Source organism: Callionymus lyra, chromosome 5 (genome assembly GCF_982586985.1).
Source record: "Callionymus lyra chromosome 5, fCalLyr1.hap1.1, whole genome shotgun sequence".
In the NCBI taxonomy this organism is placed as follows: Eukaryota; Metazoa; Chordata; class Actinopteri; order Syngnathiformes; family Callionymidae; genus Callionymus; species Callionymus lyra.
The window spans coordinates 23310423-23328542 of NC_141822.1; the positions used below are offsets into that span (position 1 = coordinate 23310423).

The window sequence follows — 18120 nt, forward strand, 5'->3', positions numbered from 1 at the left end:
TTGGTGCGGTTACTTTATCAAGACAAAGTGCATATGTGGCCTTTTGACCGTCTTTATGTGGCCATCATTAGGACAAAGTTAATAGTTAATATTTAATAGGTTTTGTTGAAGGACTTTTTTTCTGAGCATTTATTGCCCTTAAAAATATTTTCGGAGAAAAATGATTTTAACAGATTACAAATTTTATTTTTTTAAAGTTACATCAAATCAAATCAAATTATAGTTTCATCATATTTAGCTTGATTTTAATACTTAATTACTGTATAAAATGTGGCCCCTGAGGATATTTAATTGTCCACCTATGGGTTACAATGTTAGTTTTATTGTTGATTTCATGTAATCAGTTACAATGTTATTATAACTGTTGATTTCATGTAATCGTTTACAATGATGTTATTATAATTGTCGATTTCATCTATTGGGTTACAATATTATTATTATTATTATTGTCATGTTGTCAGTTACAATGTTGTAATTATTATGGTTCCATGTCATGTAGTCAGTTATGATGACTGACAAATCGGATCATTAATTGCGGTTGCGTGAATATGATCCTCCAGTATCGAGCAAGTCCCTCCTCAATATTGATTTTGTGTTTCCTCCTAACAGGCAGCAGGAGGAGCTTCGTTGGCGGTTGTCCAGTGCTGAGAATTTTTCCCGCATGAGACTGAAGCTCGTCCGTAATTACAACTTCGACTCTCACAAAGAGGCGAGCGCCCTGAGAGACAATCTCGGTAAGATAATCGTCGGCTGGTGGTCTTTAAAATGAACGTCACAGGGACTTGAACTATGTTTGATGTTACACATTGATATCATCATCTCAGTTTTTTAACATGCTTCTTAGGTGTCAATCAACAAAGGGTGAACGAAGCAGAGTCTCTTCTGCTGGAAGCTGCGAAGCAGGTCAAAGTTAGTGACCTGGAAGACGACATACTAGAGCTGCCGGATGATGACCCCGCGGCCGGCAACAACCAGTAAGTCCTACATCATCAAAATCCCTACTTATTTATTAAATCTTTAAAGCTCCATCAGTGAAACATGTCGTACTTTTTGCAGGGTTGAAGCGGAGGAGGTCGGCCAGAAGGAGAAACTTGTGCTGTGGGAAGACTGTGAGCTGGTCACTGTGGTGGACGTGGTGCCGGGCCGCCTGGAACTCACCACCCAACACATCTACTTCTATGACGGCAGCCAGGAGAAAGAAGAAGGTCAGGACTTATTCGGGGAAATGAATCACCTGCACATATTGTTTATGATTTAACTCTTTGACTTTTCTTCAGGTGTTGGCCACGACTTTAAATGGCCTTTATCTCAAATCCGCGAGGTCCATTTAAGAAGATATAACCTGCGACGCTCGGCCCTGGAGATCTTCCTCATTGACCAAACCAACTACTTCCTGAACTTCAAGAAGGAGGTGCTCACTTTTATTTTCTGATAAATGTTTGTCAGAAGACCTTTAATAGGAGGTGAAATAATCCCTAACTTGAACCACCAGGTGAGAAACAAGGTGTACAGTCGGATGTTGCTGCTGCGATCCCTCAGCCTGTATGGAACCAGGTCACCACAGGAGCTCTTGAAGGCCTCTGGGCTCACTCAGGTCAGTATACAGGAATCTAAATCTATTATTTTCATTGTGTTATTTTTATTTATACGTCTTGAATGTTTACAGAAATGGGTGAATCGAGAGATTTCCAACTTTGACTACCTGATGCAGCTGAACACTATTGCGGGCAGAACCTACAACAACTTGGCCCAATACCCGGTGGTATGTTCATGAACACTAGTTCCAACCGTTTCCAGTGATTAAGTTGCATGTTGAACCTGTTGTTTGAACAGTTTCCCTGGATTCTCTCGGACTACACCTCAGAAGAGTTGGACCTGTCTGATCCAGGTGTTTTCAGGGACCTGTCAAAGCCAGTGGCTGTGCTGAACAGTCGTAATGCCAAGACTGTCAGGGAGAAGTACGTCTCTGACTGTTCAAAGAATATTCTCATTCTCAATATTCTTCTCATCACGTTGTGGATCTCCCAACACTTATTTTTAAATCTCTCTTTCAGGTTTGAAAGCTTTGAGGACCCGACCGGCACCATCGACCGGTTCCACTATGGAACACACTACTCAAACGCTGCCGGTGTTATGCACTACCTGATCAGAGTCGAACCTTTCACCTCCTTGCACATTCAACTGCAGAGTGGACGGTACCGTTGATTTCTTCTCATTGTGGACAGTAGCATGGACTTGTACTGCAACAATCTAACATTTATCTTCTCATTTCTCTCAGCTTTGACTGTGCAGACAGACAGTTTCACTCAATCCCAGCGACGTGGCAGACTCTCATGGATAACCCAAATGACGTCAAAGAGCTAATCCCGGAATTCTTCTACTTCCCTGAATTCCTTGAGAATCAAAATGGTAGCTTCTTCTAACAAGGAAATGTCAAATAAAAACTAATATATTGTAACGATTGAAGTCCTTACATACAATTTATCTGTTTGTGTTTCAGAATTCGATTTGGGTCGACTTCAGCTCTCCAAAGAAAGAGTCGGTGATGTCATTCTTCCAAAATGGGCCAAATCACCCGAAGACTTTATCCACAAGCATCGCAAAGCTCTGGTGAGATGTTCTTTTGTTTTGCTGCCTGGTGTTAAGTAAGATGTTTAAACAGCCACCGGTGAAGAAGGCTCACGTTTGGGTTGTTGTTTGTGAAAACACAAATAAATATTGACATTGAAAATATAGTAATGGTCGCTCTGGCACTCGTTATTCATGATTTATGGAACATTAAATCTCTTCTATTGCAGGAGTCGGAGTACGTATCGGCTCACCTTCATGAATGGGTCGATCTGATATTTGGTTACAAGCAGAGAGGACCTGCCGCAGTGGAGGCTCTCAATGTCTTCTACTATTGCACATACGAGGGTAAACCCATTTATTGCTTCTGTGTCGAAAGCATCCATTAATTATCATTAACAATATGATCATTGATTACAGTTACAATTATTTTAAATTATATTTGTAAGTTTTTATAGTTTGATATATAGTTTATTAGTGTAATCAGGAAGTTGAATGGTTAAATTTAAAATTTTAGTTATAAACTTTGTATTTTTCTGAAAGTTTCTCTTTGTATTTTTAAGCATTGAATTGTTTATTTAAAACATTGAATTGCATAATTTCCACATTAAAATGTTTAATTTGTTTTCCTTTTAATAACTAATTTACAATAATTACTATAAATATATTTAAATATATTCAAAGTGAATGAATTTATTTTCACAGATAGTTGGTTTTGATTTTGTTTGTAATTCCAATAATTAAAAAATAAAATTTATTTAAATTTCTCTAAAATGTCTTTTAATTTGTAGCTTTTAAATTCAATATCAATATGGCGCTGTTAACTTCTGTACCTAACCTTTAAAAAAGAATGGTATCTCTAAATTAAATCAGCATGTGCAGTTGTGCATAATATTGGTTTCTATTTAAATTTTAAAGTTGGAATCATTTTTTTGTTTTCTGTGGCAAATTGTATTTGTTTCTCAGTGTTCCAGCTTTTAAAGGACTGATTTCAAATCATTATTATTTAATTTTTTAAGTGTAGGAGCTTAAATTCATATGTCAAAAATAGTTTTTGTCTGTTAAAAAAAAACACAGGAAAATGCAACCAACAAATGACTGAATATTTTATGTGCTTTTACATGAAATTGTTTTTTCAATTAACCTCTCTATGTTTTTGTGTGTGTGCGCCCATCTAACAATATGTACACAATCAAAAAGCTGATGTTCAAATGTGATGTATGTGCTGATGCAGGTGCTGTTGATCTGGATGCCATTACTGATGAGAAAGAGCGTAAAGCTCTGGAAGGAATGATCAGCAACTTTGGACAGACACCCTGTCAGTTACTCAAGGTAGAGAGCCACAAAATTTGTGCTGAAACAGCTAAGACTTCACAAATATAATTGAAGATATCTGGTCATCTTGCTCATATTAATGTTTGCCACTTGAAGGAGCCGCATCCCGTCCGTCTGTCGCAAGAAGAGGTGGAGAAGCGAAAGGCCCAGTTGGACTCGTCTCCTCTCAGCATGTTTGAACATCTTGGCAACCTCAAATCATTCTTTGTGGAGGTGGTTATTATGCAACTAGTTTATAAGTAATAACTATCTCAAATATTATATAGTATTTATCTTGTGAATGATCTTCTCGATTGCAGGGCATCAGTGACAAAGTCCCGCTTGTGAAAGCTGTGGTGCCAAAGAATCAATCGCACTCCTTCATTACTCAGGGCAGCCCAGACTCTATGGTAACATCCGTTTCGTCTTCAAAATGAGCATTTTACTTTGATATACGTTTTTAAAAAACTGCATGGATTGAACTGGAGTAAATGATGCGTCTCGGGTGTTTAGGTGACAGTGAGTCAGAACTGTTTGGTTGGGACTCATGGCTGGCTGCCGTACAACAAGAACATCTCCAACTACTTCACGTTCATCAAGGATCCCACTGTGTCTACCAGCAAGTAGGAACACCTCCTGATCAATACAAACTATTATAGCTAGCCTCATGAAAATAATGTATTGATCAACCTTTTAAAAGTCTCTGTGTTAATTGCCCCTTAACAATTTAATAATAATAAAATTGATAATTTAAATGTGTATGTTGGAAAAATCTATATATGCAAGTAAGTAAGCAAGTCATTTTTATTTATATTGCGCTTTTCCAGACCAGGGTCACAAAGCGCTTACCAATCAAAACAATATTCAATAAATTATATACTTTAAAGGTCAAGATAAAACTGATAACACAACAGGAGTTCCAGATCAAGGAAAAGTGTGCTATATTTATTATGTTGTTGTTTAATGTAATTTTAGAACCCAGCGATTTCTGTCTGGACCTTTCGCCCCTGGTGTGGAGGTCACTGCTGGGCTGTTCGTGGTCTCGCATGATGGAAAGTTGCTCTTCAGTGGAGGTCACTGGGACAACAGCCTGAGGGTCACCTCGCTGGTCAAGGGCAAAACTGTTGGACATCACATTCGACACATGGGTAAACCTTCTTATATTCATTTGCATTGGGCTAGTAGTCGAGTGTTTTACTGCAAATTCCAACAATGAATATTTTAAATGAATTGCACATTTAATAATAATGTTTGAATTGAACAGAATTATTTGTTTTTTTTTGTGTTGGAGCATTTAAATTACTGTATTCAAGTCTTTGTCTTTGTCACAATTCAACTAATCAAATGTTTACTGTAACTGTTATTTACTAGGTAAAAACATACAGAAAACAAGTTTTAGTCACGCAGGAGTTAAATTACTGATACATTTTTTTTGCTCGATTCAATATTTCTTTCATCCCTACTTTTGAATTCAGCTATTTTTAGTCTTGCCTTTCTGTTTATTTTATTGTTTATTAAACAAACGTAAACTCAAGACTTATGTATTTAATTTATTTTTATTTGAGTTCAATAATATAAATAAATAAATATGATCCTTCTGAAGAAGGACAAGGTTTCGGCCAGCAGGTGGCAATAGAGCCTTTTTTTTTTTTTAAGTGTTGGTTTTGTTTTGAATGAAAGTGTTTTTGTTGATTTGTTGGGTTTTTTTTCAAGTGTATATCACATTCACTGTTTGTTTTGCAGATGTTGTCACCTGCTTGTCCACTGACCACTGCGGCATCCACCTCATCACTGGCTCCAGAGACACGACATGCATGGTGTGGCAGGTTCTGCAGCAGGTGACGACAACAACTACTAAACTTGCATGACTGGCTGTATTTCATAATGTTTGCATCATCAGAAAGTTCTACAGTAGAAAAGAATACTTTGGTTATAAAAGGATGAATGTATTTTTTTTGTCTGCCGACTTCTTCATCTCTGCTCTGTTGCTGTGAAGGGGGGCGCACCTGTCGGTCTTCACCCTAAACCTGTGCAGGTGTTGTACGGACACACCAACGAGGTTCTGAGTGTCAGCATCAGCACTGAGCTGGACATGGCAGTGTCTGGATCACGGGTAAGGACTTTCAGCATACTTTTTTTTATATATTTCGTGTCAATTTAGTAAGCTTAAAATAAATAAAGTATTAAAATGTAAATGTCAAGCTTCTTCAATCTTCTCAGAGTTAGTTATAAATCTGTTCCTCCCTCCATGTCAGGATGGGACCGTGATCATCCACACAGTGCGTCGAGGTCAGTACATGCGATGTTTACGACCGCCATGTGAAAGCTCGCTGCCTCTGTCCATCCTTCACCTGGCTGTGTCTTGGGAGGGTCACCTTCTGGTCCACACCTGCCTGGAGGGCAAAGCAACTCTCAAGGTATTAAAGTAAAAACACTGTATTACGTTGTAACGGATGCATAAGTGGAGCTGATCTCTTTACTTAGACGCTCGGTAGAGCGGTCTTTTAGGAGAAGGCCGGAAATACACTTTCAACTAAAATGTTCAGTGGCCAAATTTCCAGTGCATCCCTAGTTTAAGATGAATTATAATTAAATAACGGTTTATAAAGCTTGTTAATTCTGATACATTCTCAGTCTGTGCATCTACCATTGAAATTAAATTGTGTGTATCTTTCTCCTTCAGGATAAAAACGCTCTTCACCTCTACTCTGTGAACGGGAAGCATCTCTGCAGTGAACCTCTGAAGGAGCAGATGACGGACATGTGCGTGTCTGGAGAGTTCGTCGTCATCGGCAGTGAACAGGGTTACCTATCGATCCGCGACCTGTACAGGTATAACCAAAACCTAGACATTTTTGTTTGAAAGAATGATCGTAAATATTTGCATGCAGGAAGGGTTTGTTTGCTCCTGCATTGAATAACTGGATTGTCACCTGTTTGCAGTCTCTCTCTCTGCACCGAGCCGATGGCGATGCGTGTTCCAGTGCGCTGTGTCTCCGTCACCAAGGAGCAGAGCCACGTCCTGGTCGGCCTGGAGGACGGCAAGCTGATCATAGTGGGAGTGGGCAAGCCAGCGGAGGTAAAGAACTCTCTGAGGAACTACATCGCTCAGAGCCTGGAGGGGTCGCCACTCATGGCTTCCCCTCTGCTGGCCCCGCTCCGAGCTCGCTCCCCCACTCGTCTGCTGCACCAGCGCGACCAGCTTGTGTTTAGCCACAGCCCCAGCTCCAAGAATCCTTAACAGCTGCCATGTTTGTCCCCCTCTAGACACTGATCACACCTAGATAAACCTCAAGGATAGTTGTCACACACACACACACACACACACACACACACACACACAGCCGACTAGATATCACATTTGTGTTGAAAAGTCTTACCTCACTGTGTTTGCTGAAGTTATTTGACAGCAGGGAAATATTAGACTTGATTGGCCGGAGGAGGAGATCCCACGCTGTGCACCGAAAGTGTCATTAATTCATTTTGCTCAATAAGCTAACAACACGTATGCTGTGAGACGTACCTGCTTCAGCGAGCCATATTCAGGATGTAGCTGCAAATTTCCAATGCAAACCAACAGTCCAGTGCTAGCATAGGCTCAGATGTTTAAATGTTGTGCTGATTGAAACAAGTCATCATACTTTCTCTCTCACGTTACGCCTTTTTTTGATATATATTCTCAGTTAATGCACCATTACGCGATCAATCCCTCATGGTTCACCCCCTTCTTCCTCTTTTGTCCCCTCCCTCTTCTTTTATTTCCTTCATCCTTTTTTTGTTGCCCTACTCTCCCCGCTGCCGCTTCCTTCCTCCTCTTCCTCGCAGATTACACGGAAGCTGTGGGGTTCCAGCAAGAGACTGACCCAGATCTCCTCGGGGGAGACGGTGTACAACACCCAGCACCATCCCAACTGACTCCTTCCCCAGCTCCTCCCCTCCCCCTACTCCTCCACCACCACCACCACCTGTCCATCCTAGTTGCTCTTTGGAGAAGCTAGACGAGGGTTTGTGATAAGCGAGCATCACAAAGTCTGTTGATTCACGGTCTGCGGCTCATCTGTTTGGGTGTCGAACACAGTGCTGGCGCTGTGGTTCGCGCGTTGAAGGGACGTCACCGCTGCTTCCATTTCTGTCCTCGCCTCTCTCGTTCATTCATTCACCCACACCTCCGTCTGAAGGCGGAGTAATACCATGATCTTAATTGTTTCAAGTGGCCTTTTGGGCTTCATTTTATTTGCCTTCTATGAACACAGGCGGGTCCTGTCGTCCGAGGGGTTTGTTCATTTGCCATCCAGCAGCCTTATGCAGTAGTTCCTCCCCACCCTGTCTTCTAGACCAAACTCTACACCCTTTTCTTTGTCTGTGTGTATCTTTTTCACTTCATTATTTCATTTCTTAAAACTTCCTGTACAGTGTGCATGTATTTTTTTTCCTTGACTATTTTTTAATACTTTGTTTTTTTGTAAAAATACAAGTGGACCCAACATTACTAAACACAGCAAGCTTCCATGTAAAGTTCGGTTACCAGCGTAACGCAACCAAATGTTTTTTACGTTACTTGAATCCATGTTAATTTATAAGTAGCAGTTTAAAAGGCACTGTTGTTGTTTTTTTTTCGTGAATCTTGGCGCCGTGCGGACATATTTAATACTCTCTCGACTGTTGAACAATATCTGCAAAAGACGGAAATATTCTCAAGGGCTCGATAAGATGTCAGTGCTCCCAGCAATATTGCTATCGGTGGTTAAAAAAAACATTTTTTTTCTGTCGCGTTCAAACTCAAGATTTTCCAAGCCGTGTTCTTCCTTCTGCCACTTTTTCATTGCATCACTGTTTTCATTTCTCACTTTTTTTTAGATCCATCTTGATGTATGGTTCGGTTGTCGGAGAAAGATGTGTTAAAATCACGGTTCGATTGGCTTTCTGTTAGTTGGTGGAATAAATGAAGAATGTTCTGATACTTGGTTAGAACCTGGATCAGTTCACCTATTTGTCTGTGAATGTTTTATGAAGCTTCTGAATATTTATTCCTTTGTTTTGCACAGTTTCAAGTGATTGATGAGACTTGCATTGTGTTCAACGCCAAATTGAATATGTCCGATTTAAACCGGTCCAAAGACGGCATTAGAAACTGTATATTTGTTTTTGATATATTTATAGGTGTAACAGGTGATATCTCTTAGTGGTGCATAAAAGATGCATCTTTATTTTTATTTTTTAATTCACAACTTGTCTATGTTTCTTTCGCAACAGATGGAGTGCCTTTATCCCACTGTAGAATCATGTATGTCATTCGCTCAACTTCACTGACAAATCAATGGAAAACAGCATTCCAAGACTCCCGCGACGGGGAGCCAAGAATATCTATCTTTAAATCAAAATCAAAAGTACTATTTATATACCTTCTCTATCGTGTCTTAGCTGCATTCTCTGTGACTGTCACCAAATGGATATGTGTATATCTGTGATTATTTATGAATACAATATATAAATATAGTGTACAGCATGATTTTTATTTGAAATGTACTTTTGCACTTTCCAGGTACTACATAGTTTTAACTCTGCTCTCACTAATGTGTACAAGCTGCATTTGTATACGCCAGTGGAAACTGATCATTAAAGTCTCAGCATAAGTTACTCTTGTGTGTGTGTGTGTGTGATTCGTGGTTTCCTTCTCTGGTGGAAGTGATGTTTGCAAAGGTAAGACACGACCGAAGCCAAAAGGTATTGCTCAGGTTTATTTGGCGATTTTTTTAAAATCCTGCTTGTGATGCCACTACACAGATGTCGGGTACGAGCAGATGGAGGCTTTCTTCAGCTCACAGTCTGCAGCCATCCACCAGCTCTCACCTGCACAAACAAAAGGTAGATGTTCAGAAATCATACCATATTAATGCATGTAAAAAAACTTTCAATTATTTCAGTTTATCTCAGCAATTGTAAGACCGATAATGTTACATCTCGGTGACGTGCATTTCAGTGAGTAACCCATAAGTTAATAATGTATTCCTGTGTTAACTATATTCTCAGTTTAGGCTAAAGGTTGCCCAGGCTTGCACTTTTTAATCTTATCAATTAGGTAAGACTCTTTTAAAAGTGTCTTTCAATTCCAACACTTTTATTAATAGATAAGAGATCTGGGACAGACGCACTGGACAATTATGTCATCACTTGATTACATGGTTACATCATTAATTTTGTGTAAATGTGTACAATCACAATTACCTGGAATGTCGTTTCATCTTAACTTGATGATTTATCCCTAAAACTTGCTAGTGAAGTTCTTTGTATCAGATATTTTAATTATTATAAGACTTTTCTTTCTCACCAATGAGAAACATCTCCACACACACTGGTTTGTCTGTGTGTGTGTTGGGTTGACCCGGCATCCAGTCGCTGTAAGTCCACTCTGATCCATCTACCCACGATGCCTGCTGGTTCTGAAGAATCCACAAAACGTTGTTAATCAGTAAATAAATACATTGTTTGTTTTCAATTAAAACCTGAAGATGTTTCCCCAACCTTCAGTGACGTTACACTAACATTCAGGATGGAATTCTTGGCAGTTAGAGTTCAAAGGTTAATGTTGAGCCGAGGTCACGAAAACAAAGTGTCCTCCTGATAAACAACATCTGATAAAACTCTCTTTAGGCTTTTCTGCTTCGCAGTCGAGGCCGTGGCATTGAATTTACCGGACATGAGAGATGTTTTTCAGTCCGAGTCCACAGCTGTGGTTTGTTTTCATGTATTCACGGCCACCCCAGGGACCCGTCAGCTCATCTGTCAGTTCACTGGACTTACCTTGACCAGCCCTCCCAGCCAAGTCCTTGGTGGGTTGTTTTCACTCTGCGTGGTAACCAGTGAAGCCAGGCTGGAATGCAGATCCCGACTGGTGATGGAAGCGAGCTCTGCATTGGGGGCGAGAGCTCTGCACAAGTCCTAGAAACAGAAACATGTTGGAGCAAACATGATGGCTCTCCTAGTTTCATATGAAGTGTGGTATTCACCTGTGCGTCACTGAAACTCAGTGCTGTGGGATTGAACTCGTAGCAGTAACCGTCAATGACTTGTCCCTCGCATCTGATTGACTGCCTCTTGGAGGCTGAGGGTTCAGTTCCCTGTCTGAAAACCTCAACTACATCAGGCCTCAATTGTTCAATGGCTTCAGTTCCCTGTCTAAAGCCTTCTGGGATAGACCTGAGGGGTTCAGTTCCCTGCTTGAAACCATCTGGAATAGACCTGAGGGGTTCAGTTCCCTGTCTGAAACCATCCGGGATAGACCTGAGGGGTTCAGTTCCCTGCTTGAAACCATCTGGAATAGACCTGAGGGGTTCAGTTCCCTGTCTGAAACCATCCGGGATAGACCTGAGGGGTTCAGTTCCCTGTCTGAAACCATCTGGGATAGACCTGAGGGGTTCGGTTCCCTGTCTGAAACCATCTGGGATAGACCTGAGGGGTTCGGTTCCCTGTCTGAAACCATCAGGAATAGACATGGCCAATTCAATTTCTTTCCTGATGAGTTCAGTTCCCTGTTTAAATTCAGCTGCCAGGGACTGGAGTGGTTCAGTTCCCTGCTTGAAACCATCTGGAATAGACCTGATGGGTTCAGTTCCCTGCTTGAAACCATCTGGGATAGACCTGATGGGTTCAGTTCCCTGCTTGAAACCATCTGGGATAGACCTGAGGGGTTCGGTTCCCTGTCTAAAACCATCTGGGATAGACCTGATGGGTTCGGTTCCCTGCTTGAAACCATCTGGGATAGACCTGAGGGGTTCAGTTCCCTGTCTAAAACCATCTGGGATAGACCTGATGGGTTCGGTTCCCTGTCTAAAACCATCTGGGATAGAGCTGAGGGGTTCAGTTCCCTGTCTAAAACCATCTGGGATAGACCTGATGGGTTCAGTTCCCTGTTTGAAACCATCTGGGATAGACCTGATGGGTTCAGTTCCCTGTTTGAAACCATCTGGGATAGACCTGATGGGTTCAGTTCCTTGTTGGAAATCATCTTGTTGATCAACTCGAATCCAGCCTCCTGTTTTCTTCAGCAAGGGAACATCAGCTGTGATGAAGGCAGAGACAAAGAATGTTGAAACACAAGTCGTGTCTGGTGTTATTTTTACATCAGAGTAGGTCAACAAAAAATGATGACAAGCTTACTCTCGTCTGCGAACCAGTGCTTTCTCTCCATCTCCCCAAATCCTTTTCCAAAAGCGAGTTGGGCGGTGCCTGAAAAATAAATAATGTATTGAGCAAGTTAATTTCAAACGTCAAAGAGTTTCTAAACTGACTGACCTGCCCTCCTCTCCATCTCGCTGATGTGTTCCCGGACCAGGCCTGTGTTCAGGTCGACAATGATTCTGCGGGACGGCTCGGTACCTTGCCGAAAGTCCTCAGGAATCTTCCCAAGGACGTTGGCGTTCTCTGTGCCCTGTCGAAATCCATCGGGAAGTTGGAAGATTGCAGGTTCCTCCTGGGAACCTTTAGGAACTGCGACAGGGGCAGCCTGCAACCCTGTGAAGGAAGACGTGTCACGTAACGATAACCTGGGCAGACTCGCTGTTATTGTAACACAAGAATAACAAATGAATCATAAATATGAAATCAGCTGATTCGAATTATTAATCTTATCTGTTCATCACTTATTAACCTGACAATGATATCTAGGCCAGTGTGGTCAGTGGACTCTGGTCTAATCTAATCCAGTTATGTCCTAACTTCAGTTATTGCTTTGTGTTGCCGTGGATACATGAAGGAAACATTTTTGTCTGAATTTTTTTTTTTATATATATATATATATATTTATAAGAATAAGAAATTACAAAAAAGCTGTTTCCACGGTATAATAGTTGTTATTACTATTATAAATTGTGTAAAACACACTTCTTTGTCTAAATTACAAATTAAATTGATAAAACAACTGCTGCTTTGTGGGTAATTGTCATGCTATGTATTTGTGGGAACATAAATGACAATAGTGGCTGACAAAGTTACTAATGATAAAACTAATATAATACAAATAAACTCTACATTGATGTTTTTTTTGTTGTAAAACCAGTTGATCTTACCGGACAGGGACAGAAGTAACAGCACTAACTTGAACATCCTGTCAAAGAACAACAAACAAAACATCAGGTAACAAAGTAACTAATAACGGATATTAGACCCGAAGCGTTCTCACCTGAGACTGCTGTGGCACACAGTGAGCAAAGACACACACGCCGTCAGGTCATTAATATAGGTCTGTACTGGTCATAAACCTGAGAACGACCAATAAAAAGCATAATTACAGTAGGTAGTTGTTCATTAACCTGGACCTGCCTCAATGACTCTAGTCAAACTTTGCTCACAGTGATCATGAACCCGTGTCTGCACTTCAATACATACTTTTTGTTGCAGCTTCTGAATGTTGCTTTGGTCAATAACCCCTATGATGGAGGGAAGACAAATATTTGTGAAAATTGGGGAGAGTAGTTGGTTGAAAGGTGATGCAACACAGGGAGATTGCAGTTCACTGGGCTCGTGCGATCAATGCGCTAGTAGGACAACACCTTGTTCGGCTTTAAATAACAAGTTATTGTTGACATTAAGAATTTCTCTTTGCGACATAAGGACGGCCTGTCATTTGTTGTGATTCATAATATTGAAAACTATTTACATATCTATTGATAGATCGATGTATAAAGCGGTTAAAATGTTGGTATCTTGTTAAACATGTTGTCTCCTCTCTTCTCTCACTTATCTGTCCTGTCACGGCAGGAGGCTGTCAACAGAGTCTGGTTCTGCTCGAGGTTTCTGTCGTCTAAAAGGAAGTTTTTTTCTCATTACACTGTGATTCACTCATTGTTGATTCACTGGGATCTGTCTTTCATTTTTCCTATTTAGTCTTACTTAAACTGTAAAGTGTTTTGAAATCACTTTCAACTTTTCTTTTTTTATATATATAAAATTGTATTAAATACAATACACGTGTCACATGGGTCTAGTAAAGGCGCTTTACAAATAACCTTTACTTACTTACATGTGTAATACACTTTAAGGCATTGTACCAACAACTACCAACTGCCTTGTTTCTATAAGCTACAAACACCAACACCCTATAGAATTCCATTAGGTTAATGTTATTAGTTAGTAACGGTGAGTTGATCAGAGCTGATCCTGAGTGGATCTGTTTGACCTCTGCTTGATCGGTGACTTCCTTGAGCGAAGGACTCTTGTCTGAGACCAATCAAACAGGAAATGGTTCAAACTTCACAATAATATTGCGGACGTAAACCAATAACGCTGCGCTCCAACGAATATGAAACATAAATACAAAGCGTGTTATATCAAAAATGATATAGTTATATGTATCTTGTTAGTTTCGTTTTAAGTAATTTCTTATATTTTTGGCTTTACCCAAATTACTTCCTAAATTGCTTTATTTTGTAGGCGCATGGCAGGAAGTGGATCGATCCTACTGCGGTGGAGACCGGAAATACAACTTTTTGGTGAAGTATCACTTCGTTTGCACACTTTTGTACTCTTGACTGACACGCACGTGCCGCCGACAGTGACAAGGAGTCGTCGTACCAGCGTACGCACCAAGTGACGTCACCACCGTGACGTACTCGAAGTGACAGTGATTGAGGGACCGGTCATAGCTACAAGAAGCTAGCTTGGGAAAGCTAGCCCCGGTAGGTAAAGTTCGGCTGCTTCCGCACCGTCAGGAAGGGAACTGGACTTCACCTCTGAGCCACTTTTCGAAGACCAGACCTGAGACTTCAATGGCTTTCGCCACCGCGTTGAGACGACTGGCGACCGTGAAGCTACGAGAATGTTCCCGGAGGTCGCTCTTGCCGAGGGGAGCCCGGAGCTTCGTGACAAGTTCACTCCCGCTGAGGTACGAGGTTAAAGCCCAGCGACGCTGCTGCTAAACCGGCTACACTGGCTGCGAATAACCGACAACGATTACCTTTTTTTTTTTTTTAATCATTATGTAATGTAATTACATGCATATGTTATATAATAAGTATGTCATTTCATATGACGATCAACATGACTGTAGAGTTAAAACATTATCCACGATTGTACTTTCTAATCTTATTGTTAATTCAAAAGTAAAAAAAGAAAACATGTTTATAGCTATTAGTTAAACAATGTAATGCTCCTGGATCTCCATGTCAACTTAATTCCGAGTTCCATGCACCATATCTCCACCATCTGCTTTGAGTGGAATGTTCTAAAGACTACATGTGTCCTTGTCCAATGATCAACAAGCTTTATTATGTTGTGATAAAGTTCCCAAGTGAGACCCATCTGTTTGTTGGTCCTATTTTTCAAAGCCATGTTTGATTCGATGATCGTCAGATAAAAGCTGATTAACGTAAATCCACGTGGTTTTTCTCCAGAGGTTTTAACTGGTCACCAAGTTTGTATGTGTGGGACCTACATGATGTTTTTTGATGCAATTGTTGTAATTGTTATGTTTTCTAAAAAAAAAAGGAAAGAATACTAACAAAAGAAGCTGCTACATCAGTAGCACCAGAAACAATTTGCGGTTTAAAACATGTGTATGTATCACAAAGTAGCAAATAGTTGTGATGCCAACATTCCTTTTAAACTATGTCATGAGTTATTTTGAGTTTAAGTCTTTAAAGCAATTGACCTGGTGATTCAGGGACACTTCTTTCACATTCACCTGATGTAACTTTATTTCTATTTAAAACTATAGGGGCTTGAATTTGAATTTTCACTGTAAACTTTTCCTTTTTGCGTTGACTATATCTATTTATCAACGCCATGATATCATCAGGCCGGTGAGTCGGATTCCAAGTCATTATGTTTGTTCGGCTGATTACAAAACCAGTTTTCAACCGGGGCTCAGAAAGCTATCAAAAGCATCTGGAATGATGGTGTAAGGACTAAAGCAAACGCGGTTCTTGTCATAGTTAACATTCAAGTCTCACAGAAAAGAAGTAGGAATTAAGAGATCGGAGAACCAAAAGAGTCCCTGAAGTTAACAATCATTCTAAGAGTCAATCTAAGAGTCTCAGACTATAAATCAATGAATAATCGGAAACAATAACCCGTGAATCTCTGGCAGGTCTGACAACAAGGTGACCGTCAACTTCGTCAACAGAGATGGGGAGAGGATCACGGTGAAGGGCAATCCAGGAGACTCTCTGCTCGACGTTGTGATTAACGAAGACCTGGATTTTGATGGGTTCGGTACGTAAACAAAGATGGTCACAGTTTACATTGCAACAAATTCATTTTTATTTTTTGGCTAGACCATCAGATTATAATTATTTTTTGGGTTGTTTTCGATTCCACCTAGAATGCTGTAATTACACAACTGTTAAAATAGTGACTCCTGATTTTGTACAATATTTACAAGTATGAGTTTTCCACTTTTATTAGAGTGATAACCAGTTGTCAAGGATGAGCATCTTCTCTCCAGTTTGCTCAGACATCCGTAAGGTTATTAAATGACTTCTTGGCTGTACGTTTGAATCACCTGGCAACGAGGATGGATGGATTATCAGCTCAGGAGAAAATAAATCTTATTTAGGTGTTGTTGGTACAGACCTGATCACAGACCTGAGCTACATGCTTACTTTTGACTGTGAAACTGAGACTGAAGGTTCTGCCCCCTCATTTTGTACTTTATTCTACTAGTTCATCTCTTTTTCTTTTTTTTTTTAAACCTCATTTTCTCTTTGTGAGTATTTACATGTATGTATTTGACAGACTTTATAATTCCCTCTGAAGATCTCCTTCGGGAAAATGGGTATATAAGTTAGGTAGAACTTTATTGATCCAATTGTTTTTCCGATTAGACACAGCAGTACAGCAATTATTTATAATTATTCATAAAAATAAAAACAAGAACCGAGAGAAATAAAAAGAAAGAACATTATGACACAATCTAAGTCTAAAGATAAAGAACATAGACCAAGGACAATACAAAACAAATGCCCCGTAATGTACCATAAAATATTACATTTTTAACAGTTTTTTAGATTATTGTATTGTCTTAGTCTTTAACGTTCAATATTATTGTAACTTCACTTTCTTATAATGCTCTTATTCTTGGTTCCGTGTTCGCCTGTGTGTGTCCAGGGGCCTGTGAAGGAACTCTGGCTTGCTCCACATGCCACCTGGTGTTCGACGAGGACGTCTACAAGAAGCTGGGTCCGGTCACAGACGAGGAGATGGACATGCTGGACCTGGCGTACGGCCTGACAGACACGTATGCATCAGTCGATTACATCCTCATTGCTTTTGATTGATTTAATAAAGCAAATAAGCTGATTTCACTTGTTTAACAAGCACACAACGATACAGGTTTCTCAAGTAATTGCTCATTTTGGTAATTTATTTGTTGAATAAACAAACTTGTTTAATGTCTAATCTAGCCGTTTTTTCCACCGCAGGTCTCGCCTGGGTTGCCAAATCTGTCTGACCAAGTCTCTGGAGGGGATCGAGGCCCGGGTTCCAGAGAGCGTAGCCGACATCCGACAGATCAAAGACGGCTCCTCCTAACAGACAACTCTCCTGCCTCCACATGTGGCAACAGTTGCCCCCAAAACTCTGCTGCAGAGTTAAGTGGGCTCTCCCTCTCTTGATTTCCAGACACATCTGGAGGGTTCTTTTTTATAAACAATCATTATATTTGGTAGGAACTCTATAGTAAGAACTTAACTCCGACATTTTTCAGGATGGTCCACATTCATGGCAACTACGTCCACCTCCGCCTTCGATGTCAGGTGCTTTTAATCTTCTGGTGCTTGACACACCTGCCATTTAATTCCTTATAATTTTATCGAGTGGTTGTACATAGCTATAGAACACGCATACTTATATATCTTTGTATAGAGCGATTAATAAAAGTCTGTGTCATCGGTTCATTCATATGTGTGTCATGTCGTTATTCATGCAGCAAGCGGTTGCTCTCCTGTTTACACACAAACACGGGTCTGTTTGACTTGAAGCTGCTGCTGCCAGAGTGAATATTCAATCGGTCGTGATGAGGTCCAACTGTTCCTCTGCTGAGTCAGTGATTAGTTGTGTTCGTAGGGAGCAGCATGTCACCTTTTTACTAACTGAAAACATCATTTAGATCTAGTGAAGATGGAGAGAATCGTGATGGACGAGAAGGGAGTGGATGTAGGATCACCTGGAAAGAGATGGAACGAGTTGTAGCAGAGACTGGATGGCAAGTGAGGAGAGAAATTAGTATGTGTGGAAGACAAAAGC

At 40.4% G+C, this 18120-nt stretch overlaps 3 protein-coding genes across 6 annotated transcripts in view; 2 read left to right on the top strand and 1 right to left on the bottom strand.

The window, feature by feature from the left end:
- nbeal1 (neurobeachin-like 1) overlaps positions 1–9513 on the top strand; it is a 36255-nt gene extending 26742 nt beyond the window's left edge. For 2 of the 4 annotated variants that reach the window (XM_087791491.1, XM_087791493.1), the window contains 22 exons: positions 610–734; positions 845–974; positions 1057–1205; positions 1278–1411; positions 1493–1594; positions 1667–1762; positions 1834–1958; positions 2055–2195; positions 2279–2409; positions 2501–2610; positions 2799–2916; positions 3803–3900; positions 4000–4116; positions 4203–4292; positions 4396–4505; positions 4858–5030; positions 5626–5720; positions 5879–5995; positions 6138–6299; positions 6566–6714; positions 6826–6961; positions 7708–9513. In XM_087791491.1, the coding sequence (XP_087647617.1) occupies positions 610–734; positions 845–974; positions 1057–1205; positions 1278–1411; positions 1493–1594; positions 1667–1762; positions 1834–1958; positions 2055–2195; positions 2279–2409; positions 2501–2610; positions 2799–2916; positions 3803–3900; positions 4000–4116; positions 4203–4292; positions 4396–4505; positions 4858–5030; positions 5626–5720; positions 5879–5995; positions 6138–6299; positions 6566–6714; positions 6826–6961; positions 7708–7797 (2698 nt within the window). In that variant the 3' untranslated portion in view covers positions 7798–9513. Of the gene's footprint in view, positions 1–609; positions 735–844; positions 975–1056; positions 1206–1277; positions 1412–1492; positions 1763–1833; positions 1959–2054; positions 2196–2278; positions 2410–2500; positions 2611–2798; positions 2917–3802; positions 3901–3999; positions 4117–4202; positions 4293–4395; positions 4506–4857; positions 5031–5625; positions 5721–5878; positions 5996–6137; positions 6300–6565; positions 6715–6825; positions 6962–7707 lie in introns of all 4 variants that reach the window. The other 2 variants (XM_087791490.1, XM_087791492.1) reach the window with 1 other exon arrangement.
- A 110-nt stretch (positions 9514–9623) lies between these two features.
- Positions 9624–12985, bottom strand: LOC148079809 (uncharacterized). Its single transcript, XM_087791494.1, has 7 exons — positions 12948–12985; positions 12175–12393; positions 12040–12108; positions 10890–11941; positions 10684–10821; positions 10211–10322; positions 9624–9732 (listed from the first exon to the last, which is right to left on the bottom strand). The coding sequence occupies exons 1-7, from the start codon at positions 12982–12984 to the stop codon at positions 9659–9661; spliced, it is 1701 nt and encodes a 566-aa protein (XP_087647620.1). The 5' UTR covers position 12985; the 3' UTR covers positions 9624–9658.
- A 1367-nt stretch (positions 12986–14352) lies between these two features.
- On the top strand, positions 14353–17775 carry LOC148079810 (adrenodoxin-like). Its single transcript, XM_087791495.1, has 4 exons — positions 14353–14761; positions 15965–16089; positions 16984–17113; positions 17298–17775. The coding sequence occupies exons 1-4, from the start codon at positions 14646–14648 to the stop codon at positions 17404–17406; spliced, it is 480 nt and encodes a 159-aa protein (XP_087647621.1). The 5' UTR covers positions 14353–14645; the 3' UTR covers positions 17407–17775.
- The last annotated feature ends 345 nt before the right edge of the window (positions 17776–18120 follow it).

Bases quoted from the DNA above. Each gene is read 5' to 3' on its own strand.
- LOC148079809 (XM_087791494.1), bottom strand. From the start codon at position 12,984: ATGTTCAAGTTAGTGCTGTTACTTCTGTCCCTGTCCG. The intron at 10,323-10,683 runs GTAAGTCCAGTG...TGGATTCTTCAG, and splicing joins GGCTGGGAGGGCTGGTCAAG to AACCAGCAGGCATCGTGGGT. The intron at 9,733-10,210 runs GTGAGAAAGAAA...TTGTTTGTGCAG, and splicing joins TGTGGAGATGTTTCTCATTG to GTGAGAGCTGGTGGATGGCT.
- LOC148079810 (XM_087791495.1), top strand. From the start codon at position 14,646: ATGGCTTTCGCCACCGCGTTGAGACGACTGGCGACCGTGAAGCTACGA. The intron at 14,762-15,964 runs GTACGAGGTTAA...AATCTCTGGCAG, and splicing joins ACAAGTTCACTCCCGCTGAG to GTCTGACAACAAGGTGACCG. The intron at 17,114-17,297 runs GTATGCATCAGT...TTTCCACCGCAG, and splicing joins GCGTACGGCCTGACAGACAC to GTCTCGCCTGGGTTGCCAAA.